Genomic DNA, 27,620 nt, shown 5'->3' on the forward strand with positions numbered 1-27,620 from the left:
ATTAATTTCCTTTTTTCCTATTAAATGTGGTTTCCCAAAATTGTCTCTGAACTGCTATACCCAGTTAGAGGCTCTGTCATCCATTAAAGCTTCTCTTTATAAGGGGAGAGGAAAATAGCAAAGGTAAAACCCAGTAAAAACCTAGAAGAGGCATCCAGGCAAGAAGGGCAGATAGCGTGACCCTGTCACATCACATCTGCTCTGCCCTGCCAGGAATACCAGGCACTGGTTTGTCATCAGCCTTCAAGCAAGAAACTTTCCATAAAATCCAGATGGTCTTCCTAGACACACCTCTTGTAATAAGAAATTAGTGAAAAATTGTAATCATGTGGTACAGTTGGCTAATGTCAGGTACATGAGTATTTTCTGCCTCCTCACCTGTGCATGTTCATTCTCTGTAAATGTAATTTTATGCTTGTTTTTTCTGCTGCTTGCAGTCTGAGACAATTCCCCAGAATCAGTGGATGTTGGGGAAACTTGTAACACTTCACAGATATTACTAATTTTTTATAAATAATAACCAATAATTTAGGTGCTAAATGAGAAACAGTGAAGCACTGGCACCAAATACGTATTTGGCGATAACAGATTTGGTATACAACACGAATTATGAAGGTAAAAGGTTTTTAAAAATACAGGATGCAACAAAAAGGTGTCAATGCTCCATATCTTAGTTTGTCTTCTTTAAAAAAAAAAACCAAAAAAACAAACAAGAAAAAAACCCAAGAAGAGGAACAGGATTTCCCCTCTAGTGCAAACCGTGTTTAAATGGTTATCTTAAGCTTGTTGGCAAACAAATTTTAATGAAAATTTTAAAACCACACATGCAAAAGTATGTACGCATTTTAGAACAATTTACTGTTATTGGGGACTGACATTAAAAAGACAACAGCACCCATTAAATTAAAAGTACATTACACCTTAGCTATTCTGGATTTTGCTTCAGCTGCAAAACCTCGCTGTATTAGAGGTAAAACTTGCTAACATTATTCTGGGAGAGTCACTGAGTTCAGGAGTTTTTCAATTTATCCATTAACCTTCAGAGATTGTGATTTTCCCCAGATAAAACACTGTGAGCTACTAAATCTGAAGCTTGCGTTTCAGTTCCACTTTTCCCCGCTTTGGGGTTTGCTTTACTTTGTAACAATCTCTTTGGGCTGATTAAATTCTGTCCGAATGATACCTGGAGAAGTTGGTGGTAAGTTTCCCCCGTGCAGTCCAGCATTAACCCCTCAGTAGGGTTCAGGCCTGGGACGCTGGGTTTTACCTCTGCCAGGACACGACTCAGCTGCACCCGCCGTCCCACACGTGCTCCGGAGTGAATCCGCAACCGCGCAGCAATCCGTGCATTGCGCACGGCGGAGGGGGCAGTTCCGAGTTACAGACACCGCAGATAATATATTTTATTGCGTTTTTACCGTGAGCATCGCACAGGAACGGCTCACACAGAGAACCGTGAGCCTGAAGCCAGGCCTATCTGCGGAATCAACCCGCTCACCAAACTGCTTAAACGCTACGTTTGGCGGATTCATTAGAAGGAATTAATTGTTTGGGACTAATTGGTGATTTCCGCACTGCTACACGCGTTTGATGAGGCACGAGAGGAGGGCAAGCGCGCAGCTCGGGGGTGGCATCCGAACTCGCCCTCGCTGCTTGAACCCCTCCATGGAACTGGCTCACAAAGCCATGAAGGATTTGGGGAAAGTCGATGCCCAGGATGTGGGGTGGGACGGGACGGGACGGGCAGAGCAGACACCACCCGACCCCGTCAGAGCGGCCGCCATGGCGGAGGCACCGCCTCAGAGGCGCGGCGCCAGGGGCGGGGCCTCTCCTCGGGCGTTCCCGCCCTGCCGGTCCTTACGCTGTGCGTCTGACGTCACAGCGCACAGACGCCGCGAGAGCGAGGGAGAAGGGGGAAGCAGCTTCTCTGCGCTCGCCGCCGCCATTTTGTCTGTACGCGCAGGGCGGACACGGAGCTCGCTGGTTTTCTGTTCCAGTTGTAAGTGGTGAGGGCGGCCCTCCTTGGTTCTTTTTTCACCTTCGCTTTTTGCCTCACTTCTTTCTGTTTCCAGAGGGGACGAAACAGCAGGGAGACGGAAGGCACGGCGGGCGGGGGGGGTGGGTGGGGTGGGTGGGAGAGCTGCTTGCGTTGTCTCCGCGGCGCGGGGCGCATCAAGCGCTGCTTCGGGAGATGTGAGAGGGAGGAGAATTGTCGGCACAGGAGCTCTGTCGGGGTGTCTGCGGAGTTGCGGAGGGCTGGGGCGGGCGGAGCTGGGCTCACCCGACGCGGCCGTGCCTGGCGCCCGCCCAGGTGGCAGCGGGGACCGGCCCTTCCTCCCCCGCCGGCCCCGGAGGCCTCCCGGGGGAACGTGGTGTGGAAATGGGCTTGGTGCCCCATTTGGTGGGTGGCGGGTGTCCCCTCCAGGACCTGCGGTGTCGGACTTTGGCCATCCCAAAGGAGTAAGCCTTTGACCTCCTCGGCCTGCCAAGTTTTTGACGAGAGGCATTTAGAAATTGCTGTGTAGGCAGCTTACGGCAGGGCTTTCGTGGCCCTTATGTGTATGGATCTGTTCAAAAGGGGAACGGCTCCTGCTTGAGAAGCCGTATGGTAAAATGTGGGAGTGAAAACTGCCTGCGATATGGATTAGTTCCACATGCTACAGGAATGCATATGTTCGTGGCAGCTGTCAGTATTACATAAGTGAAGTTCTTCGGCGCATAAAATCAGAGGGAGAGCACAGTAGTCAAAAATCTTAAGGTGGCTCCTACCTTAAAATGGACTCAGACCGATTCTGGGCCTTTCCTCCTCATTTAAATTTACTTGGCTCCTTTAGGGACAGAATTTGCAATTTTTATCTTAATCTCACTAATGCTATGTGCGCTTGATTGTAGTTAAGCAGCAGTTAGTCTTCAACAAAGCATTTTCTCCAGTTTCCTGTGTCAAATATCCATCCTTCTGCTCCCAAGCTCTACTCTGCAGGACAGTTTAATAGTGATTTTATTTAGATAGTTGTTCATTACAGAGCCTTAGTCAGCCTGCCTTCTTCCAGGTGGGGAAAGAAAAACAAATTCCAAGCAACCATAAGTAGAAATTTCCATTCACCTATAACTGTGTGTGTGTAGCTCTGCACCTCAAGAGTAAGTTAAACCTGAGTGTGCTTCAGAACCTGAGTTATGTAAGGTGAAAATAGAGGAAAATGGCTTTGGAGCTGTGTAAGAAGAGAGGAAATTAAAGCACGTAAATGAAACACCAAGTCGGTTTTAATTTTTCGGGTGTTTTTGTTTGTTGTTTACTACATTAGTATTTTTATTTTTTATTAGAATCTCACAACTGAATACGATTTTGTGAATCATGACTCACCCAAAATGTATATAAGGCACTTATTTTGCACAGTTTGTCACTCTTTCTTGTCGTCGTTTTTGTATTTGTGTTTTAAAAACCAGTTTCCTTAAAAAACATTGTTGCAGGTGTCTGGGGGGGGGGGGAGGTTTGGGTTTTTTTAATTACCAGCCTCTCACAGATCTTCTGAAAGTATTAGAAAAAATAGTTTTTTCAGAATAGCCTTATCATTTGCATGTTCTAGGAGTTTCCATCTTAATGCCTTCTCTTTGTATGAAGGCATTGTTCTCTGTAAATTTACACAGATTTGCACAATTTACACATGATTTACAGTCATGATTTTTCTACTCTCTTGCTTTCATTGTCTCTAAACTGCTTTTCTCACTGTCACTAGTTGCTGCAAAAACTTTTTATTATTTTGTATAAATTCATTCTTTGGAACATACTGGAATTGATATAGAAAGTTATTCTTACTTTCAAAAAACTCCTGCTGCAGATGAGTAAACAAATAACAGTTGGTTTTGTTACACTCTTTAATTCTACAGCCGTGTTTTACTTTGCCTTTTTTTTTTTTCAGTTGTGCATGTACCTGTTTGAACAAAGAATTCCTGCACCAAACATCCAGCAACAGAAGCTGGTGGGTTTTGTCTTTGGTAAATCAGCTGAACTGTAGAACATGCACAGTCCTGCATGCTAATAGGGTGCAAAAGTTGTGACTTGGCTCCAGGTGCTCCAAAGTTGTGTTAATCCATCAGAGTTCACAGTGGTTGTTGCTGAAAGTGACTGTTTCCTGGTGGTTTGTAAATAGTTTAGTGAGAGAAGTTTTTAGACTGATTGTACATGCTCGATTTTCATGTAGTAACTTTACAATACAGTAGGAAGACCTAAATCCAGGTTTTCTTGTTAGAGGATGTTTGGAGAGGAAGGTTTCTTCCAATAAAAGGCTCTTTAAGGAAACTATTCTGTTTAGTCACTTGAGAGTTTGTTTAAAACAGCCTTTAATGACATGTTTGAAGCTATTAAATGGAGATGAGTTGGCCTATTTAATCGTGATTTGTGTTTCATAACAGCGTTAGTGTTGGGATGAGGGAGCTGTGCCTGCTTGCCAAACTGAAATAATGGGGGGAGGGAGCTGAGGAAAAATGAGTTCTTAGTTCTGTCATACTTGATCAAACTACCATTGCTAACTTGCACCTACCTGTGTGTTTGTTGATTTTTAAAAAATTATTATTATTATTATGTTTTCCAGTGGGAAATGAGGCATTCAAAGCAATCTCATTGTCCTGAGTGGGATGACAGAAGGAGCTGGGATCAAAGGAAGCACAGTAGCAGCCGCAAACGCAGAAGGAGGTCCCACAGCAGTGGCCAAGAGAGCAAGCACTATAAACCCAGTCGCATTTCAGAAAGGTATAAGACTCTGAACTGAGTAGTGCAAATGTTTCTTACTGTATCAAAAGTAAATGTGTTTTCAGGGTAGGAGTTTTTGAATGCCCAGAGTTGTCAGTTCCTTATGGTTTGGCTCACTTAAGCCTAATAGGTAGTTGTTAACACTGCACCTGAACCATTAAATAGAAATTCTTCAATGAAAACAAGTAAATGTTACTAGTTTGTCTCACTGGTGTCAGTTAAATTTTGGTATTGAATACAATCAATATTAAATTTCAACTAAAAAGAATGCCTTTTGATTTAATGTGAACAAAAGGAGGAGAAGGTTTGTTTAATCATTTAATACAATGGTAAGTATGAATTTCTCTTTAATAATCTGGGACTGGTTTGTGTTTTCCCTCACACTGCTTTCAGTGGAAAGATGTGTTTATCTGTTTTGTGTTGGTTTTTTTTCCCTTGAGAAGATCCAGTGGAATTCTTTTAAGAGCTTACACTCATGCTTATAAGATGCTGGAAGGAGTAGGTGTACAGCAGTAAGGGAATTCTGTGCCTCAGCAGCTTTCTTAATGGTCTGTTTTCTGTGCAAAAGATCCTTGTTCCATATGATCTCTGAGTTTTTAATGTTCGTTGCAGAGCACTTAGAATGATGGTACTTCTCTCAGTCTCTAGGTTTTATTTAACACCTGGAGCTTTAAAAGCATAGAAGGGATGATTTCTGTATTGAAAGTGGTTTATCATGTGTCTTTTAAGGTTGTAATGAAGTTTCTCAGTATATTTTAGGAAGTGTTTCTCCTTTTTAAGTCTGAATTTCTTACTATGCAAACTGTGGACAGATCATACATTGTTCATGTGGATGGCTGCCATGTATTTGAGACTGACAATGTTGTTAAATCCCTAATAAAGTAACATCAAAAGCTCCACTATTTTTGGGGAGGGATTCAATTAAAAAACATTTTTGCTGTAAAGACAGATACTGTGTAACTCAGCTCAGGTCACTTATCTTGTTGGAACCTCAAGTTTTTGAAGTGGAGAACATTCACTTAAAATATATTTTCAGTCATTATTTGGACGATAGAGCCATAAATGAAAGAGACCATCATGACCGGAGATATGTTGAGGAATACAGAAATGACTTCTGTGAAGTGTATGACCACAGGCATTATCACAGAGACTATGAAAAGAGTCACCATCATCACTATAGCAAATCCTCTGGTCGGAGCAGGAAAAGTAGTCATAAAAGGAAGCATAAGAGACATCATTGCTCCAGTCACCAATCGCATTCGGTATGAGTAATTTTTAACTTTATTATTAATGAATTAGTGGTAATAGACTTCTTAAATGACTGCTAGAGCTGCAATTCCTGATCCACGGTACTTTAAGAACTACATTATTAAAAAAGGATTTGTGTTTATTTGAGTCCATTTGTGGAGCATGTGAATATGTTGTTAGTTGAGATTCTCGGATCAGTGTCGGGTGGGGGGTGGGATTATCATCAGTACAGTTGTACACTGGGAATGTAGGAGGTTGGTAGTCAAAATCACTGGGATTGATCTGAAAAATGTTGTCTTGAAATTAAAGACAGGTAGCTATCCTGTTTTAAAGTACAGTTGTCACTTAGCTTTGCAGCATAGTGAACTGTGTTTTTTCAGGTAGATTGTGGATGCCATCCATCCTATTGCTGAAAGTAATTGAGATGACATGCCTTTTTAACATGAATTGAAAGTATGAATGTGCATGTCTGGTAAATTGATATGAACAATTCTGCACCTAATTTCAGAAGCTTTGATAAGCTCTGTGCCTAGCTAATGGCATCTAATGTCTTAGTGAGATGGGATAAGTTTGCTGCTTCCCTTTTGAAGGTGTGCTCCCTGAATTTCGCATGGTTGTTGTGATGCCCACTGATGCATCTACAGCTCCAGGTGTTTTATACCACTTTCCTGCAGTAGAAACAGCAAGGTGTATTAGATTATATAATGCAAATTAAGGACTTCAGAGTAGTTTTTCTTCTCTCTCTAAACGTGGGGGAAGTAAAAGTGTTTACATGAGTGGATGTTTTAAGAATAGAAACATTTCACCTGACTGAGCGCTTAGGTATGTAAATAAATGCTGTTTTTTGCTATTTGCTAGCAAATTATTAGAAATAGCAGTGTTGCAGTCTTAATCTGTCTTCAATTAAGCCACTGTTTGAGAGACAAAATTGTGTTGTTTTTTTTCTGTTGCTTGTATCACTTTAAGTATTTATCTGAAAATCTGTTCCTTGCCATGTTTTTCTTCTGTAACATAAACTGTGCCCTGTGAATTTCTGGGGACTGAATTTGAAATTGCTCCTGCCAACTGTTCGTGGCCTGGTGTGTAACTGAATGCCTGAATATCTCCCCGCTGAATGAATTGCGTATTCTGCCCTGAATTCACTCTGATATATTGATTGGCTGGACGATCTTGGTGCCGTTTCCAGAAGAGTCACCGAAGGAAAAGATCCAGGAGTGTAGAGGATGATGAGGAGGGTCACCTGATCTGTGAAAGTGGAGACGTTCTAAGAGCAAGATGTATAGAATATTTTTCAACACTTTTAAAAAACTTTTCAGAAAAAAATCTGTTTAGAATAGTATGTCAGAGGAGGGGGGCTAAAGAAATCTCATTGCTCTTTTTGTTCTGTTTTTTTTTGTGCTTTTTTGTTTTTTTGCATATCTTCTTTTCTGTAGAGTTTAAATACTGTGTTCAAAAAGTTCCAATTAGTAAATGAGATTAGAACAAGAGATAGTTTTTTGGCTAACTGTTTTCATGACTCCTGTCCAATAAAATAATGCATTCTGATGCTGAAATTTAAAGTAATTATGCTTTTGTAATGGCACATTTTTAAATCTACATTAATATGTTCATTCTCCTTTAAGTAGTTGTATAATTCTAACTTATCTTTGTTCTTTTTAGATGAAATTGTTGCGACTTTAGGAGAAGGAGCTTTTGGAAAAGTAGTGGAGTGCATAGATCATGATATGTAAGTGTTGGGTTATCTTTATCAGTGGATCTCATGATAAAAGATACTTAGAAATTAAAGCTCAAGGACATTTTATTTAAAAGAAAGTTGCAGTTTAAATGCCCTTTTTAATGATAGAGAGCTCTGGTTTATTTAATTACATTTCTCTGGTTTTTGCAAGTGCTGCTGCTGTAACTGGAGAATGTGAAAGCAGCTAAAGAGTGCAGAATTCGTTTGGGAGACTTTTAGAAGATGATGCAGTGAGATACTGAGAAAGTAGTTTTGACTCTTAGTGAAAGCAATTTCTGGAAAGCAGTTGCTTGGAATTGGTTGAGCTGTAAATTGCTTTCCTCAGTTCTCATAATCAAAATTATCCTTTAAAGTTTTTTTTGAATCAACAGTAATCTAGTATCCAGTACTTTCTTAATGGAATGATTACTTCCATGTGATGATACGTCTGGTGAAGAAGAAACTTACTGTATTTCCACTACCTTCTGTATGCTCTAACAGTTGTTAGAACACAGACTATTTTAACTGTATGTTTTATATCAGCAGTTCTATGACATGGTTTTAGTATATTTTCCTCTACCTTTGGTTTGTTTGTTCTGTCATTTCATAAGTTAAGTCTGTTCTGGATTTTGGGATCGCGTTGTGAGGGCAGAGAGTGTTCTGAAATTGTTAGAATTGGAAGAGCTCTACAGAGACATAAATTGTCTGAGAGCAGATGTGACAGAAGGATCTGTGTGTCTGTGTTCCATTTAAGAAACAGCCTTACAGTGAATGCATGCAGACACTCAGTGCAGAGCAGTTCTCACTGGTATAAAATGCTCATAATCCAAACTTCAGAAATTACTCAATTCCTGTGATTCCGTAAGAGCACTGGAGAAGAGCCAGGACAAGTTGTGCAAGTTGCAGGAAAAAAAAACCTATCAAATTTTTGCCGTGTTTTTGTTCAAATGAGAGCTTTGTTAATTTTTAATCATTCTGCTGCTGGATTCTCAATGTTTATTCTACTTTAGATGAGATAATAACACTGAGAAGTCACTAATGAAGCATATACTATAAGTACTTGAGAAAGGAAAGATCAGGATTACTTCTTTTTTTATAAAAACTGTTCTGGTTGAGTGCAGCATGCTTAAATCAATTCCCCTAATCCAACTCATAATTTTCCATGACCTTTAATCTTCCTGTGTTTCCTTTATTAAAATCAAGCTGCTTTGGTGTTGTGGGTATTTAACAATAATTGATCCAGTTTGCTGTCCTTTACTTTCTTCAAGGAGAGGAATGCATGTAGCAGTTAAAATAGTGAAAAATGTTGGTCGATACCGGGAGGCTGCCCGTTCAGAAATACAGGTGTTGGAACACTTGAACAACATGGATCCAAGCAGCAATTTGTAAGTATGAAATTTGAGTAGTCAGCATACCAAGGATTTGAGGAAAGTAATTATTGAATAGATTTTCATCTGTTTTCTTTTTCTTGTTTTCTGTTTTAAGCCGCTGTGTCCAGATGCTGGAGTGGTTTGATCACCATGGCCATGTTTGTATTGTTTTTGAGCTACTGGGACTTAGTACTTATGACTTTATTAAGGAAAACAGCTTTCTGCCATTTCATATTAATGACATTAGGAACATGGCTTATCAAATTTGCCAGTCTATAAACTGTAAGTAAATGTCAATAGTTCTTTTATCAATTAAAAGATTGATAAAGATTTTAAACAATCTTTATGGTTGTGGTTTTGTTTTTCCTGTAGGAATTCTATGTGTAAATTATGGAATAATTTTTTCTTTTTCCTTGTAGTTCTACACCATAATAAACTAACTCACACAGATTTAAAGCCTGAAAATATCTTGTTTGTGGAGTCTGATTACATAGTGAAGTACAATGCCAAAATGGTAAGTTTGTTCTTTGTTTCTCCCAACTTGAATTGCACCACTTCTGTCTTCACTGGAGCTTCTCTTAAAAAAAAAACAGAGACAAGTAACTGAAGTTAACGTAAGGTTAACAGAAGAGGAAGAGAGCTCAGAATGGTGTTTACTCAGCTGTTTTGGGTATTGAGATTGTCACTTTGTTACCTGCTCTTCTTTCTTGAAGCATCGAGCTGAATAGGAATTAAAGTATTTGGAGGAAGTGTTTTGTTACACATTTTATGCTAGCTGGTACTTTGAAGATAATGTGATAATGCCTTTTGCCTAAGCATGCTTTTAAAAAGTATTAACAGCATTTTGATTTCTTGCAGAAGCGAGATGAACGCACTTTAAAAAACACAGACATCAAAGTTGTTGATTTTGGAAGTGCAACTTTTGATGATGAGCATCACAGCACATTAGTGTCTACAAGACATTATAGAGCTCCTGAGGTTATTTTAGGTCAGTAAAGACTTTTAAACATTCTGGAAGTTAATTGCAGTTCATTCAAATGTCTTTACTTCATAAACTGGAGTAGTTGACTGTTTATCAGAACCATGAGCATCTCTCAGATGGTGGTGGCGAAATTCTTAAGAGTAAACAGTAAAAGAAATACTCTAAAAACAGAAGTCCAAACATTGCCTTCCCTCTCTCACCCCAGGGTTTGAGGAGGGCGTGGGGGGTAAGTTGGGCATCAGTAAATGTGTGGAAACTGGGCATGTACTTTGTGGGTTACAGATTTTGAGAATATATTAAAAAGTAAAACAAACTTTGCCTATTTTGCAGCATTGGGATGGTCTCAGCCGTGTGATGTGTGGAGTATTGGTTGTATTCTGATTGAGTATTACCTGGGATTTACAGTGTTTCAGGTGTGTACCTAAGCTTACATAGAATGTGTTTGTTACAGACTGATTTTAATCTTCTAATGACATACACCTAACTATGTAAAAGGCATAACCTCATGGGCTTTTTAAGGATTATATAGATGAGATTGTCAAGCCAACATCCATACAGGAAAATGTTACGTCTTGGATATCTTCTTCAGAGTATCTAAGATTACCTTTTCTGGCATTTTGAGTGAAGCCACCTGTCATGATACTGCCGGAATTAAGAGTAAAGAAAACACTTGTACGATATTTGGTTTATGAACTGTTGTTCAAGGGTCATTGTAACTGTGGAAAATGTTGTATAATCTGCATTGCATAATCTGTTTTTAATAATTGAAGGTGGCAGTGTTTAAAGATACTGTAACAGTGCTCTGGCAAGATCTTGTTTGCAGTTTGAGTGTTGTTACCAAGTAGCTCAGAGGAGAAAAATGTGCTAAGTGCTTTCATTGCTTTTTCCACACAGACTCATGATAGTAAAGAACACCTGGCAATGATGGAAAGAATACTGGGGCCTCTGCCCACTCACATGATCAAGAAATCCAGGTATGTTCATCACAGAAGTGATAAGTTGCCTTATATTTTCTATTACAAGAGAAATTGCAAAGTTGCCATTTTAAGCTATGAACTGCTGCAGATCAACAGAGACTCATGGGCTTTTTGTTACCTTAAGTAGTTGACATTAGTCCTCTTCTGATTTTAGTATGAATTGTCAGCCTCTTGAACTTGAGTATGAATGTTTCTAAGTCTTTAAAGCTAAGTTTGGTGTGGTCACCAGAACAGTATTAGACATCAATTTTTCTTTAAATTCTAAATATAAAGAACATGATGTCATCACAATAATTATATTGAGAGGAGGAAGAGGGTCCTTGCTAATACAGCTGTCATCCTCTTGCAGTGCCCCTCCGTATCCCTCAGACATGTGCTTCAGTGATCTTTCTCTCTTCCTCAAAGATAACTACATGCAGCAGGAGTTTCTCACTTTCATTGCAAGGAGAAACAGCCAGCACAGGGTTCTCCCCTGACCCCTATGTCTAAGATTTAGTGGTCCTGGGATTTGATGGTCCATTTTCTTTCCTTACATAAGCTGTCCTCTTGCCAGCTCTTGTAGATAATTCTGTAACTCAAATTACAGTAGAATAATTCTGGGTTGGGTAATGGATATTGTTTGTTACAGTTGTCCAGTTGATTATAGTACATTTTGAAAAACAGGGAAAAGCTTGGAAAGCAGCAATTGCAATAGATTGAAGTAATACTCAAAAAATAAAATGTTACTGTTTTCTAATGATTGTGGCAGCAGTAATAAAAAAGGAGCAGATCTCTGTGAATAAATATGCACTTAAAAAAGTGTTAGCTCCCAAATGCAGAGATACATGCAGGAACACTTAATGGTGTTTTAAAACCTCTTGGGAAAGCATCTGCTTGCTATGTGCACTGACACCATCTTACTGTTATTTCCCTTGTCATGCAGAAAACATTATTTTCACCATGACCAGTTGGACTGGGATGAGCACAGCTCTGCAGGCCGGTATGTCAGGAGACGCTGTAAGCCTCTAAAGGTAGGAGACGGCATTTTTATTGCTCTGTTAGACTGCAGTTGTGAAAGCTCTCTCTAAAATACCTCCTGCTTTTTTCTTTCAGGAATTCATGCATTGCCAAGACACAGATCATCAAAGTCTGTTTGACCTTGTTCGCAGAATGCTGGAATATGACCCAGCCAAAAGAATTACTCTTGATGAAGCCTTGCAGCATCCTTTTTTTGATCCATTAAATAAATAAATTCAAAGATCTTCTATGCTTCTTCAAGGAGATTTCCTAGACTGTGTCAGTCAGTCAGCAGAGGTTGCATGAAACTTTTGTAAGCTTTAAATTATTTTGTACAGTTAAGTCTGTAAATAATTACATATGTTTTGTATAACTGTTACGTTTACCTTGTTGAGCAGTTGTAGTCTTATGGGTATCAAAGTGAAAAATAAAAGTAATTTTCATTTTTGAAAGCCTGTACCACTCTCCTTTTACAGGTATTGAACGCTTAGACTGTAGGTGAGGAGTCTGGGCTAGCTGAAGGAGTTGTGGAAACATTCCCCAAAAAATGGTTCCTTTTATTAGTCATGAAGAAAAGATCCACCTAGTTATGCTGTATATAACAGCTTGATGGCATTCTGAAGCATGGTTGGAAACAGTGTCTATCCTAAGTAGGTAGCTTTTGTGAGTTGCCTTTTTCTCAGATTTTCTGTTATGCACTGTGCGTTGCTCCCCAGTCAGCTAATTAGCCCTTGGAAACTTGTCTGGTGCTTTCAGAGTTGAGTATTCGTAGCTAATCTTTTTAGTTAAGGTCTGAAAAGTAGCGTTTCCTACTTTCAATATTGTTTCTAGTCATTAAAGATGAGCATTTTTGTGATAAGTTTTTAGACTGTACTACTACACAGAAACACAGCATACCACAGAATTGTGGCATATTTAAGCTCTTGCAGTAATGAGATCATTCTGAACTCTTCAATGTGTATTTCTATGGAGCTTGATTTGTAGTTGCTGGTAGAAATGCTGGCATTGAGACTATGCAGGATGGAGGTGGCTGGGTTCTCCATTGTGACTCGTGAACTCGGGTACTGGGCTGAGAAGGAAATGGTACAACTTGCCAAGGCCCATTAATGTCCTTTGGAAGTTTTGGGGTTTCCATGTCTAAGTTGATGATCTTTTGTTCTTACTCCAACTCTTAATCCATTTGACACCACATGGGTGACTTGCTGAGCAGTAGGAAGGGAGCCTTCCATGGAAGGGTTTGTCCTGGCTGCAGTAAGCAAGTTTGGGCCATTTATTTCAATCTTGACTTTACTGCATGAGCCTTTATTCAAAGGAAGGAAACAAAATTGTTTCAGCTCCACAGGAGCCCAACTTCAGGTTTTGTGCTTGCTGAGTTAGTCCTAATGCACAGTAAGATTTTAAACTGATGTCCCTGTTCCACTGATACGGAGGAGGCTTCATTTGCAAGAGGCTCCAGACGTGCATATCTCTGAGCTGAGGGTAGAATAGAGCTGGGACAGGCTTTGAAAGCTTATCTTCTGTTACCAGTGCCACCTCCTGGGCTTGATTACAGTTCATCATAGCCACCTCCTGTCCTTGGATGTTGGTGTTGATGACATTATTTCTGCTCTGCATGACAGAAAATGTAACAGTCTGTGCCATGCAGGTCAGCTCGGTAGGGCTGAGCAGGGCAAAAGTAAATTCCTTCTCTTCCCACAGAGCTTTCCATCCCACAGTTTCAGAGGCAAAGCAAGGACTTGGCTGAGTGTATCAGCTAAGCAATGCAAATCAAAGGCAGATGGGGGGAGAAAAGTTTATATGCTGCTATAACAATAAAACTGTAACTATAAAACAGTTCTGTAGAAATTAGGGAAAGATGGTGTGCTCTTGCTTACATTCTAGCTGTTGATGTAGGTACTGACATCCATTGTGCTTGGTAAAGGAGGTACAGTTTAGCCCTACTTTCCTCCTTCCAGTAAATTTAAAAGTTCTGTCAGGATTAATGTGGCATCTGCAGCAAGGTGCCAAGTGCTTTTGCAGGCCTTATAGCATCTGCACCGGTGTTGGTTTGCACGCACATGAGCCCGAGGCCCCTGGGCTCCCCAGGGAAGCTGTGTGGGGCTCTGAGCAGCACCCTGGGGTGGGGGTCTGGTGCTGCAGGGCACTGCCCTCAGTGATTCTGTCTTTAGTAGGGGATGGATTTTTATGTGCACACACCACTACCTCCCGTTGTCATCTTCATACTTGAAATTTGTAATGTTTATGTGTTTAGATCAAGCTATAGCTGTTAAATAACTAGAAGAGTATTCACACCTATTTCTGCACAGATTTTCAGCTATTGTACCTTCAAAATACGCTCTGTGACTGGCTCATCATTTCCATAATGAGCCAGTCACACTTTTTACTAGGTAAGACAGAATAAAGCTGTCTTTTAAGTGAACAGACCAGGTTTCATCACTGAAGTTCAAAGAGGGATCGATGGGAGGGAAGAGTTGAGCTTGGGACTAAACTGCATGAGAGAGGGGTTTGGACTTCTGCAGCAGGACTGGTCAGTCCTGCCTGTTCCTTCACTGTCTGGATGTCAGGGTTGCCAGGAGGGCTCAGGTCACACAGGACAAGGATGCTTTGCACCTGAGCATCTCCCCCAAAATGATGGCACTGTGTGTATTCTGCTGCTTTCATGGAGCTTGCAAGGAAAGTTTTGGCAAGCTCATACAAAGGAGAGAGGGAAAAGGAGGTACGAAGAGGGTCTCACAGAAACTGGGAGTTTTCTTTTTGTCTTCAGGCTATGCAAGAGAGCAGGAACTGGTTGTCAGCAAATGCTATGGATTTGCCTGGTTTAACTGCTTTGGAAATAGTAGCTACAGGAAGCCTGTGTCTATCCACTGCGGCTGTGTCCCTGTGCGCATGTGTGTGTTTTATTAACAAACTTAATTAGAATCTGACATTGGTAATGTTACTTACCATTATAGCATTTCCTAACCCTGTCCTAGGCTTCAATCATCTATTCTAGAAATAAGAATTACTCCTCGAAGGGCAAGTGTCTGTGTCCAGGAGGCAAAGGATACACTGGAATTTGTGTGCTATGTGCTTAGAATCTAGACAGGCATTAAGATGCAGGAGGATGCTTTCTAGGTAAGTTAACAGTTGTGATGCTCTGTGTAACAACAAGGAAAAGGCAAGACAGAATAGGTGGATGCTCGGTGCTTATCTGTGAGTACAGTTTTTTTTCGTTCAAGGGCTCACCGAAGTGGCTGGAGCACTTCAGTGAGATAACAGTGAGTTACGGTGCGTGGTGGGGTTCCAGGTACGGTCTCTTCTCTAAAACAGGTCGCGGTCCAGCCGGGCTGTAGGGCAGAAGGTACAAAACCCCCGGCCGGTGCCACCTCTCGCAGGTCGCACTCTCCGGAGGAGCCGGGGCCGGGCGCAGCCGCCGCCCGCCCGCTCTCCCGGCGGGGGGAGCCCGCTGGAGGGCGCCCGGCCCGCGCCGCCGCCGCCCCCGCCGCGGGCAGAGCTGCTGCCGGCACCGGAGCGGGGACCGGAGCGGGGCCGCCGCGCCAGCACCCTGCGCTCTGGAGTGGGCTCTCGCAATGCCCCGCCTGTGCAGCACCGCCGGGACCCCGGGGGGCGTGGGGTCCGCTGGCGGGCGGGGGATGGGGCCGGGGGGGAGCGGTCCCCGCGGGGGCCGGGCAGCGGGGGTGGGATCTGCTCCGCGTAATCCCCCATGGGGGGGCGGCGGGCCGCGCTCGGAGCATCCCCCCTTCCCCAGCGCGGGGGGAGGCGGCGGAGGAGCCGCCACCCCCCGCTTCCTCCGTTTAAGACCCGGGCTGGCGCGGCGAGCGCAGGAGAGCGGCCGCTCCGCAGCTCCGGCCCCACGCCCGCGGCGCACACGGGGCGGCGCTGGATGCGCCGGCGGCGGGAGGCGGGCGGCAGCCGAGCGGGACCCCGCGCAGCGGCGCGGAGCGCGGCGCGATGAGCGCGGGGCAGCGGCGCCGCCGGCGCGGGCGGGCACCGCCACCTCCGTGCTGTGCCTGCTGCTCTCGCTCACCGCCGTGGCCGTGTGCCTGCTGCTGGGCGCCAAGACGGCGGAGCTGCAGGGCCGGCTGGCCGCGCTGGAGGAGCGGGGCGCCGCCGGCCACGGGCCGCTGCTGGACGCGCTGCAGCCCCGCGTGGAGCAGCTGTTCCGCGAGGTGAGTGAGAGGCGGCGCGGGCAGCCCCGCAGCACCGGCCGCACCGCGGCGGGGCGACAGGCTCGGGGAAGGCGCTCCGGCCCCGCTCCAGCGCGGGGCTCGCTCCGTGTGTCACCGGCTTCTCCTTCTCTTTGGAAAAACTTCTACCAAACTTTCCCCTTTTTGCTGCCGTTTCCGTGAATCAGGCGTAGGGCGAGGCGTGGCAGAGCCCAGCCTTGTTTAGAAGAGAAAATGCCCCAGGTGAAGGGCCAGAAGTCGAAGGTTTGAGGACATGCGACTTTCCCCCTTATTCTATTCACTGACACAAGTAACCCGAGTACTTAAATAACTATTTATCTTGGGATTTAATGAACCATAATTTCCTTGTTAGAAATTATGAACATGATCCCCGCTATCTGGACTGTGTGCCACAGAGTATTGTGGTTTAGCAGTGCAGAATTGATTTATGGAAGGCAGAGGAGACCCGCCACTAGTTACTTCACTTTTAGTCCTGGGGTTTTCTGAAATTATTCAATAAATATTTCTGTGATGAACAATTTCCCCTACTTGGAGAACTGTTATCCACACTGATGCCCTGCTCGGTGCCTAACTAAACCGAATCTCTGGGAGAAGTTACCCTTTATCCCAGGGTTATCTTTTTCCCAATTCTGGTGTTTACTTTTGGGGCTTTTTACATGCAAGGGGGACGTGAAGGGCTCCATCACTCATAGGAAATGCTTGAGGATCCCACAGTTGGTTTGCTGGATTTGTATAAACAGTAGTTCATAAAGTTCAGCAAGATTCAACGCGGCTTATGGGGCTGCTGAAGAGCACCCCTAAGTGATCAATTCTGACATCTGGGGAAGGTTTCACACTGGGAATTTAGTAGTGGCCTGACTGGGGTGCAAAACATGCATTAAAATCATGACGAAGCCTAAATCATGTGAAAATGGATTTGTACGTGGAGCTCTGTGAAAGCTCTGGGGCTGTGAGCAGGGATGGAGGCAGTGCCTGGGGGCATGGGGAGACAATTCCTCATGCTGTGTGTTGCTGTTGGAGTTAGGGTGAGGGTATTGCTGGCACCACCACAGCGTGTCCTTTTGCCTGGAAACTTGGTTGCATTGATGTGCCTCGATAAAAGTGAAATGTTAAAATATTTTTGTGAAAACCCTGAATACCAGACCAGGGGGGGTGCCTGTGAGGCATAATCACAGACTCTAGTTAACGTCTTTTCTCCAGGCAGGAATTAGCCTGCTGGTTGTGGCAGTGGTTCTGTTCCAATTACTCCAATAAATATGCTTAGCAATGGGAATGGTTTCTGAGGCACTGCCTAAGATCATGTGCAACCTCTTGCTGAGATTTAGTTAAGTGTGGAAAGCTTGTTTTGTACTGGGAATGCTCGGATGGGGTTTGTACGGGGGAAAATAAAGCAAAACCACATAATTGGGTTTCTAATGGAAGAGTGAGCTTGTTGAAACATTTAGTATGACCAAACTTTTGTCAATACTAAAGCAAATTTTGATTCAAGCAACAAATTTGAGGAATCCGTAGTAGTGATTGCACTATCTATTAACGGTCATTTTAAATGAACCTCAATTTATGGTAAAGTTTCAGAAAGTGTTTCTTGCCCAAACTCTGTTACATAAGACCGCTCGCTTGTCAAGCAACTCCTGCCCTTTCTGTGCTTGAGAGTTTCTGGAGAGCGAGAGAGTATTTCCATCGTCATGAACATCAACTGATGCCTGGGGTCAGTTTTTTTGTTAAATTCTGTGTTGGTCCTCCTTTGAAGTTTACCACAGTATTTCAGAAGTGAAACCAAAGCTCCATACGCTCTCTGTGCATGACCCAGCATCCTTTGTTCTCTGCCACAACCCGAAAGCTTTAGTCCATGTACCAGTCAAGGGGTTTGCTGGCATAATTTATGGCAGAGCCGTGTACAGAGAGCAGCAAACACAGCACCAACACACTGGCTCTGTTCCTTTTAGTACTGTTTAAATGTTTGGCAAGTAAAAGAGGATAGGAAATAATAAAGGAAGGGTAAGTGTGTAACTAAGGTAGTGGAAGCCAATTTGGACAGCTAGGATTTCGTTTCTGGCTCTGTGACAGGCATCCGTGTAACTCTGGAGAAATTGCTGATTTGACTGTGGCAGGACCTTGCCCTTCCCTTGGCTTGTCCCATTAGTGGGACGTGCTGTAGGCTCCTGCTTTGATGCCCTCTGAAACATTGCCAACAGCACAATCCAGACATGGCAGCATCTCCACTTGCTCTGTGTCAAAAGCCCCAACTCTAAGTGTGTAGTTTTCACACTGGAGGGAAAATATTAACGGGAGGATTATAGAAACATCCAGTTGTTGTAAACAAAGCTGGACCGTTTTGTTCACAAAGGATTTATTGTCCGCAGTGTCCAGATTAATCAGTTTCATGACAAGAACAATTCAATGGGAGAACAGAGGACTTGCTCCAGGATTCAGATCTCTGCTGTTCCCACTGATGCCTGCTGAACTAAAAATGTGGGAGAGCTTATTTTCATTTCCTCGAGCATCTTCATCGTCCAAATTACATTAAAAGTAAACAGATGAAACTTGAGCAACTCTGTAACATTTAGACTGCAGGTGGCTGTCATAAAAATCTCCTTAGATGTTTTTTTGCCACATTTTCTCAAGGAAAGTATATGTTTTGCAGAAGGCAGCTGGACTGTTCTGGTATTTGTACTTCCCTCAGCACAACTTCTTTGTCAGGTGCTATGAAACCGTGTTGATATTTTCAGGACCCCTTAGTGTCACATCCAAGCAGATAGAAGAGGCATAGAATTTCAACAACAGATAAAAACTGTTTAATCCTCAGAATAAAAAGAAAATAACCTAATTCACAGGTAGCCTAATTCCTGAATAGTCCACAGTGTTCAAATATTTGAACAGGGACTGGGTCATCAGCTGTATAATGTCAGGTCTTAACACCCTAGACTGAATAAGTACTTTGAATTTTGTCTCTTTGAAATGTAGGGACTCCAGTTATCAGATTACTGGTTTGTCTTTTGGCAAGTACTTTAGGTAGAACAGGGCATTCCTGGAGGACTGAGAGAGTGAAGATTGTGGTGAAGATGAGCTGTTCCCACCCTTGCTGGGCTATCCCAGGCAGGGACTATGCCTGAGCTAATGTAATGTACCTGTCATCAGGCTCATTAACTTGGGCTTGGCAGTGTCCTAAATGCAGGCACAAACAGTCTCGTTGGGTTAGGGAGCAGGCAGAGTGTGCTCACATCTGCCTGCAATATGCCACGTAGACACTGCTCTAGTTTTGTGAATTTTTATCTCTTCTAGTTGTCCCCTTGGTGAGTTTTTCACTTTGGAGATGGAAACACTGGGCTTGGCGTAGGCCTGAGGGTGGGTGAGCACTCCAGTCTTGACTGTCCCTCACTTCAGGCCTCTCTTAAAGAAACCTCTAATACTCCACAGTGCATGAATTTTAAGCACAAAATCAACCAAATCAGGCCACATCTGAACGTGGGGCTTGTGAAGGAGCACAGGATGAATCCTGCCAATGAAGCTTGGCTCTCAAGGGACTTTGAGATGTGCAGGGGGAGTGTCTGCCTGCTCCATGTGAGGGCTGTAGGCTGCCACGTGCTCAGAAATGTTTAATATTTATGTGCTACTATAGCATGGGGTATTATCCGAGGAGGCTGAATGCCACAGGATGAAACCATTACCTCTCCCTGGAAGGAAGCTGGATGGTTTGGATGTTGGCATGCGTGCACGGTCCGTGTTTAGGTATAATGTACTCTCTAAAGGGCTGTTTTCTTTCCCTCTCCGAACAGAAACTTGGTGACGGATTTGCGAAGCTGCGGACGGTGCGAGAGGCCCCGTCAGACTGCGTGTGCCCCCCAGGTAGGTGCCAAGGTACCAGCACAGCCAGCGCCACAGGGGCCGCCTGCTCGCTGCACCCACGCCACTGAGCTCCTCCCCTCCTGTATTTTATGTTCCTTTTTATCAAGGAAAATGTGTTAAGAAGTGTTTTTTCCCAAGCTGAAGCACTCTGTTGTGCTTGAGACTGTCAGCTTCTCTCAGTGCCTTGCTTTGGCCTATTCACAGATCAAGGAGTTTGAGGTTTGGACAAAAGCGATGTTTGGCTATAAGAATAAAAGACTGAAGAACTTGACTGGGTTGTGAGCCCTGGGTGTTGGGCCAAAACAATTTAGAAGTAGTAACAAAATCACTGGGGTTTAATGCAAGTGTGATAATTAAAAGCTGCAGCCTCTCTGCCTTTTCGGAGGGCAGCGACTTCTTTTGCTGTAGGAAAGCTGTCACCGATTGTTTAAATTTCCTCCCAGAGTTTAATGAACTTCTAAAACTGTCAAAACTTCCTGTTCTGCTGTGGAAGTGCATGCTCCTTGGAAACAATAAACAGCTTAGATTAGTTTGTAAAGGAACCTCGTTTATGGAAATGCTCTGTGAAGTGCTCTGCTGTCACACTGAATGGTGCGAGTGACTTTGAGCTGGGGCACTTTGAGCCTTTCTTTTCTTGTTTTCTTTCCTCAAAAGTAGCGAAAGATGGGTGAAAGATGTGCAGTGCTTTGATGCCGGACGATTCACAGGCGTGTTACAAGGACTTCCAAGCAGCAGTGTTCCATTCTAGTTTTAAAGAAAATAAACAAACCATAAATGCTACATGGGGATGGCAGAATAGGCAAAGGGGCAGGGTCGATTTTTCCTGCCACGCTGGATATGAATCCTACCAAAACACACAGTGTTAGTCCATACTCACAGGATGAAAAAAAAAAATGGACTTTTTTTCGCCATAAGATTGTGTTTAATCTCAGAAACATTTCACTAATGATGCTCCTAAATATACTCGCTGCTTTTCCAGCGGAAGGCTCCCTGTGTGCCTCACTGCCTGGTAACAAAACCCACCAGCTGAGAAACAAATACTGCTTATTTTCAGCTCTTTGCAAGGTGGTCAAATCAGATTTCTCTCTTATGATGCCCAGACCCAACAAGTCCACCGACCTCACAGGATTCTGGGGCTGCATCTTTCTCTGGTCTGGGTAAACAGGGTGCTATTGGTGTGCTTAAGTGATCAAGAGGCTTTTCCTTTCCTCTGCGGAAAGCAATTGGGATTGAAGAGGCTTCTTTTGTCCAGGAAAGTCCCAATTCTGTTCCAGGTCACTGGGTTTGCTGGTTGCTGTGTTTGGGAGATGGGGGGAAGAGAGGAAGGGGAAGGTTTTCCCACGTGCTGATGAAATGCTCGCTACAATCATTAGTAACGAATGTCAAAGTAATTGGTGAGCCCAGGGAAGGAGAAGTGATTTCCTGGTGGGTAGGAAATGTCCCATAGGTGGCTGCTCCTGGCCACCACTGCAGGGAGCTGAGCACTGTGCTATGGTGAGGATGTTCTGCTGGACTGTCCTGGAGCCTTTCGGCTGTTTTGGAGCAAATCAAAGACATCTTTAGATGTGTTTCATTTTTTAGCTCGTTCTCCTGAAAAAGGCTGAATTACCTTCTGCTCTGTAGTTAAAGAGCTTGGTCTGGAAACATCTGAGAGCTTGTGGCCCTCACTGGCATATGCTGCTGAGCTATGCCAGGTTGCAAAACAACGGCTCAGCTTCAATTTGCCTCTGCACTGAAAAAGCAGCCCCACTAAAAATTTCCTTGTGTAGGGGATGGGAAGAGGCTGCCAGCCCCTCTCCTGCTTCCCATGGGCAGCTGGTGGGTATTCTGAATACCTGGGCTGGGGGGGCTTTGCCAATAACCCTTCTAAGCTTAAGAATTCCTTCTTACAATTGGATTTAAAGCAAGCTGGAGAGCCGCTGGAGGGCCGAGGATGAGGATGCTCTCTGCATTGTCATGCCAGGGTGGTCCCTCCCTCGGTGCCTCCTTGGGAAAATGGGACTGGCTGCCCTGCAGACCCACCCGTGGCAGGAGCAAACACATGCTCAGAGCTGGCCCTGCCAGCTGAGCTTGTTTTAAACAAGCCCTGATTTTTCCTAGAAGTGAGTCAGTTTGGTGTTTGTTTGGATTTGAGGGGGTGGGGGTTGTTTTTAGGGCACTGTTTTGATACAATTGACTTGCTACACATTCAAAGCAGTTTGGAACAAGACGACTACGATCCGCTTAAAAGTTAAATGAGGGTCAAGTTATTCTGACTACAGCGAAATCCTAAATCGCTGCTTGTAAAACACAAAAAAAAACCCCAAACACCCTTCCCTCCCAAAAAAGCCCCAACCCAAACTGACCCATTTTGTGCTTTGTGCTCTGCAGGAAGTCACCTATTTGGCTGCAGGGCACAGCTGGGTTGGCTTCTAGAATGGGACCCTCGGGGCTTTCCGCGGCGGCGGGGCCGGCTTGGGGCCGGTGGCCGGCAGAGGGGGCCCGGCCGTTTCGCCAGGGCCACGGCGAGATCGCGATCGTCAGGAGATACCACAGAAGGAATCTTTTAAAATCCTCTAGTCCAACTGCCCTGCAGTAAGCAGGGACATCTCCAGCCAGATCAGGTTTCTCGGAGCCCCATCCAACCCGACCTTGAAAAAAAAAGATAATTTAAAGAATATATTTTTAAAAGCTTAAAAAGTAACTTTTCTGTCTCTAATGCTAAGCATACTGCAAGAAGTTGCCTCTGCAGTTGCTCTGAGCATCTGTGTGCTGCTTTGAGTTGACTTGGTTTGCTTTCTTCATTCAACCAAGGCGATGCAGGGGATGATGACAAGAACTTTGTGTCACTTTGAGTCCTTTGTGGTTTGGGCATTTTTGTGGCTGAGGGAGAGGAGAGCATTCTTCAGGGGGGTTGAGGCAGCTGGACTGAGTGTGGGTCAGGCTCGGGAACGCTGTGACAGGCTGGTGACCCCACTCTGGGGACGAGCATGGCCTTTGAGTCCCCTCAGCTATTTGGGATGGGGCAGCAGTGGTTGGATGCTGCGGGCGCCGGGCAGGGCCTGGACAGGCTGTCCCCATATGTTGTCTCGCAGGGAAACAGCAGCTTAATACTTGTATTATTGTCATTCCCTAAGCCAGGCCTGTAATACTTTACAGAGAGGCCCCTCGTCCACTGTGCTCAGTCTCCTTCTCTGTGGGATCCTTACAAAGCCTTTGCTGCAGGATGAAACGCAGCAGGTGCAGGAACACTAGTGTATGTGGCATTTGGGACAGCCTTCAGCTGATGAGCACTGGGAGGTGGGTTGAAGGCAAGACTAAAACTTCACACTGGTGAACAATTTGTTTATCAGTCGTGTGGGATCTGGCTGCCTTCTCATATACATGCTTTTTAAGGATTATTTTTTATTTTTCCCACTCACTTTTTAACAGTCTTTTAAAACCTCAGGTGCAAAAGGCGCTTGTTAAAGGTGGTATTTGCCGTGCCAAAAGTCTTCAAGCTCTGTGAGAACAGGTTCCTTGAGAGCTCAAGGTGCTGGATGCACCATGCTAGAGTCTGAGAGCAAATGTTTCCTTAAATCCAGTAAAAATAGGCTTAAACCAGCCCCAGTCCACAGAGCGTGCCTTGCCCAGCAGCTGGTCCTTGCTGAATTGTGGACTGAGGGTGTGAAACAGAGCTCCAGCTCTGTTGGCTGCTCTTGCACTGCGTATTTCAACGCATGCATTGTGTTTCCATGTGCCTTTTTATTTGACAGTACCTCTGGAGCCTTAACTCTGAATTTCCTGGCCACTGGGTGATGCATATCCCTGTTCTCATCTTGAATTCACGCTGGGACGGTGTCACATGCTTTTGAACGTATGGATATATTACAAAACAGCATTAAATGTTCAGTGTAGTAATCTGATGTTCCAGCTAATATGTGACAAATATTTCCCAATAATGGCTTGGCAGCAGCAGGAGCACAGTGGTGCTGCAGCCGGCAGGACGACGGATTGCTCCATTTCTCGGCAATTCAAACCATGTGTACTCGGGGAAGCCGAGCATTTCAAACCCTCCCCACCTCTGAAGACTCGGCAGCTCCAGAGGTTCTCTTGCTTAGATTATTTACATAATTTAAATTTTTTAAATTATTATTATTTTAATATTTACCCTACCTTTATACCCGGGGATCAGCATTCTCCAGCTTGCCCTGGAAGGTTGGTGCAGCACTTTTTGTGGTTTCCAGTGACTTGAAATAGCTGCCTGATTTTTACTGGTTGTAAACACTGCCTTCAAGTGTCACTCGCTATGCTATCTGCCTTCTCCCCGTATTGTCTCCCCAGGTAATTAGCACAACAGAATTTCCCTGATTGCTGGAGATCAAGGGGGAGAGGGCTCTGCTGGCTTTGTAGTCCTGACAAACGGCAGATGTTTTCCAGGAGGCCAAATGGGATGCACCCAGCTCTGCTAATGCTGGCTCTTTGTTTTGTGCTGTCCCGTGATAGCAGCTCTGTTATTGCCTCTTCAGGATCTGGGCCGAAGTGGCACATTTTTGAGTCCCTCAGGGTAGTTCAACAGATACTGAAAAATACCAAATATAAACAAGTTTGTTTTTTTTTTTTTTAATTAACAGTGATCTCTGCTTTTCTGAGTTGCTTTGCGTCTACTGAGCTTAAACCTCTGAGGTATTCCTTACACTCACCTCAAGATACCCTTTTCTGCCTACTGAAGTCATGAAAACTCAGTATTTTTCTGTAATTTCTGTGATTTAGAGTGAGACAAGGAGCTTTACAAAATCTTCAGATTTTAAAATGCCTTCTGAATCCCCCTTTGCCTCAGTTCTCCATACCCTGCCAGTCACTTCCCTTCAGCAGGGTTTGCTTTCTCCATCTGCCTTTGCCCGCGGGAGGCTGGGACGTTGGAATTATGGATTAGTGTAAACAGGATTTTTTTCACTAAACTTACAAATGCAATCAGAATTCTCTCCTGCACAGAAAAGGCTGTGCCAGGATTTTAAAAATGAGCCAGAAGCCAAGTATCTAAATAACGAAGAACAACTGGCTGGGAAGGACTTTGAACAAATGGTGCCATTTAAATGCAGGCACTTACTTTCTGTTTCACGTGTTTTCAAATCTTACCCCTTCAAAAAGCCAATCTGCAGACCTTAGCAACTTTTGGAAAAATGCTCTTTGAGCCTAGAAATGACTGCTGGCTACCTTCCATCAGCTCCTTCCTGGCGACCATTCCCCAGTCCCTTTTGGATGTCTGTGGAAGGCCCCAAGGACATCTGGAGCTGTGTCTGCACACCACATGTGTAGGAGCTGCCAGTTCCTTCTCCCAGGAGCTACCTGGGATGGGCACAGACACCCTCCATCACCTTACTGGAAGGTGCTGGAAAGCAGCTGCCGCAGAGTGATGGGGCCCCACCTCATCCTTGGGACCTCGAAGCTCTGGCTTCAGGATTCTTTGTTGACTGAAACCTTTAGGTCAGGGGTTGCTTTCTTGAGTGGTTGCAATAGATGGAAATAAATGGAAGAGTCTTGCTTGGTTTGGCATCTCCTCCCAGCCACGTGTTGTGCACTGCAGGGTGCCAGCCAGCCACGGGGGAGGAGCCCAAAATCCCCCTGGAAAGAGGAATGATTTTTCTGGTGGTCCTGTGGATTGCTGTGTGTCCAGAGGGAGCTGCTGGAGTGGTGGCAGCAGCCAGGTGTGTAAGGGGAGTGTCAGGGGGCTCTGCTCATGATTTTGGCATGCTCTGCACTCCTGCTGAGGAGCTCGTGGTGGTGGTGATGGGAGCAGGAGGCGACAGCCAGGTGTGCAGCAAAGGGGAGGTTTGAATCTGGGAATTTGGGGACTGCTCCCAGAGTTCCCCCCTGTGCTGGCGTGTGAAGGAGGGCACGTCCTCTGTTCCACACCCTCCCAGATCAGCTGCTGTGTCAGCCAGCAGTGACATTTAACGTCCTACTGAGGTGACTTTAAATGCTGGATGTGGTCAGGACTTTCTGAGGCAGGAAATAGCACGGTACCAGTGTTATTCCCAGAGCTGCCAGCGCCTCTGACACAGAGGCAGAGCATGAGCTAAAAGGCAGTCTGGCCTCAAAACCACTGTCGCAGGGAAATGGGCTGGAGGCATCTTCCAGTGAGGCTGAGGCAGGATTCATCGTGGTGGTGTTTGGTGCAGCCCCAGCATTTGAACACGGAGGCCTGTAGCAGTACACCAGGAAACAGCCCATCCCAGCAGCATTTGCCTTTAGACCACTTCAGCAAAAATTAATTAAAACTGGTGACATCAATAAGAGAAGGCTTTGAAAATTTATTTTTTCTAAGTCTGCCAAAGTTATTTTGAGTGTAATGAGAACTACAAAAATAAACCTGATGACCATGTCCTCTGCAAGAGGCTCTGTGTAACTTTATCTTTGTTTCGACATATGAAGTCATTTATCCAGGCACAGATATTTTTTGCTGCCAAGCCGTTCAGTGCTGCCTTTTCAGAGAGGAGTCTCTGGAGCAGGTTGGTTCAGTACTCATGGACTGACTCACCTGGGAAGTTCCCGTGACTTTCCAGTTGTTTTCCTCCTCTTTCTTGTTCAAATGATGGATCAACACCACCCAAGCGAGCAGTGACTTGGCTGTGCAGAGCTGATTATTGAAAATAGACAGTGGCATGGTATCTACTGGACCTCCACGTACCTCATCGAGCCAGTAGTGCTGTCGTCTCCTGTCCACCCTGTGTGTAACAGGGTGGGAATGTGTCTCACCCCAGCAGGCTTTAGGTTGAGCTTATCAGTCATGCAGTGTTGATAGAAGCAGGTTTTAGCACAGAAATGATTTTGGGACAGTGAGCTACCACTGATGTACTCCTGAAGCAAGAGCCACCTTATTTCTCTGGTACAAGAAGCTCCAGACTGACATTTCCTGACTTGCACTGCACAAATACACTCTGCACAGGAAGCCCCATCACCTGTGCCTGAGGCTGGGAGCGTGTAGGTGACAGCAACCAAAACTAAACCCGAGCAGAGAGGCCATATAACTGTTTTTAATCTGCTCTGGCTGCACTGGGTGGGTGCCACGTCATTTACCAACAGGTACCATTAATTAACCTTCCCTCTGGCCTCTTGCTGGGAGTGCCAGCCCAGACAAAGGCTGGACAAATAGCCCCATCTGCCCCCCCCAGCTTCTTGCCACGGCTTCCCATTTGAGAAATCCTAGGCTATCTGTAAACCTGGTGTTATCTCCTGATTTCCATGACTAGAAACACTGCTTTTCACCCGGTGCTGTTTGTTTGCTCCTGTTTTGTTGCTCTAAGACACGATCATTTGTTTGACTCTGTAGGGCTGCAGGGACAGTAGGTGTAGTGCCCTTTAAAGGATCCAAATATAACTCCATCACTCCTGACGCTCCAGTAAAGGCTGGAACAGGGAATGGCTGAGTGGTACTTAGTTGCCAGCTGGGGTCAAAACATGAGAAAAGCTATCAAAAGCTTTTTTTGGTTATTTTACAGATTTCTGGGAAAGACAGTCCCTTTCAACAGTTGTTAAATAGAGTTTGCCTAAAGGAAAGTGTTCTGAGCTCCAGCCCCTGAGCAGTGGTGCCT

General features: G+C 44.5%; 1 protein-coding gene across 4 annotated transcripts; it reads left to right on the forward strand.

The window, feature by feature from the left end:
* Nucleotides 1-1,881: 1,881 nt before the first annotated feature.
* Nucleotides 1,882-12,486, forward strand: CLK4 (CDC like kinase 4). Of its 4 annotated transcripts, none has more exons than XM_039559619.1 (14): nt 1,882-2,006; nt 3,918-3,977; nt 4,590-4,747; nt 5,784-6,009; nt 7,182-7,272; nt 7,655-7,721; nt 8,978-9,094; nt 9,195-9,361; nt 9,499-9,593; nt 9,938-10,067; nt 10,392-10,474; nt 10,956-11,035; nt 11,961-12,048; nt 12,131-12,486. In XM_039559619.1, the coding sequence occupies exons 2-14, from the start codon at nt 3,924-3,926 to the stop codon at nt 12,266-12,268; spliced, it is 1,494 nt and encodes a 497-aa protein (XP_039415553.1). In that variant the 5' UTR covers nt 1,882-2,006; nt 3,918-3,923; the 3' UTR covers nt 12,269-12,486. The 4 variants fall into 4 exon arrangements, with proteins under 4 accessions (XP_039415553.1, XP_039415554.1, XP_010398105.1 ...); XM_039559620.1 differs by having other exon boundaries at nt 1,882-1,999; XM_010399803.2 differs by lacking the exons at nt 1,882-2,006; nt 7,182-7,272 and having other exon boundaries at nt 3,917-3,977.
* Nucleotides 12,487-27,620: the final 15,134 nt, after the last annotated feature.

Source organism: Corvus cornix, chromosome 13 (assembly GCF_000738735.6).
Source record: "Corvus cornix cornix isolate S_Up_H32 chromosome 13, ASM73873v5, whole genome shotgun sequence".
Classification (NCBI taxonomy): Eukaryota; Metazoa; Chordata; class Aves; order Passeriformes; family Corvidae; genus Corvus; species Corvus cornix.

What these genes read in the sequence shown, in the direction of transcription:
- CLK4 (XM_039559619.1), top strand. Translation starts at nt 3,924, where the DNA reads ATGTACCTGTTTGAACAAAGAATTCCTGCACCAAACATCCAGCAACAG. An exon ending in ACATCCAGCAACAGAAGCTG is followed by an intron (nt 3,978 to 4,589) that starts GTGGGTTTTGTC and finishes TATGTTTTCCAG; the next exon opens with TGGGAAATGAGGCATTCAAA. An exon ending in ATGGATCCAAGCAGCAATTT is followed by an intron (nt 9,095 to 9,194) that starts GTAAGTATGAAA and finishes TTCTGTTTTAAG; the next exon opens with CCGCTGTGTCCAGATGCTGG.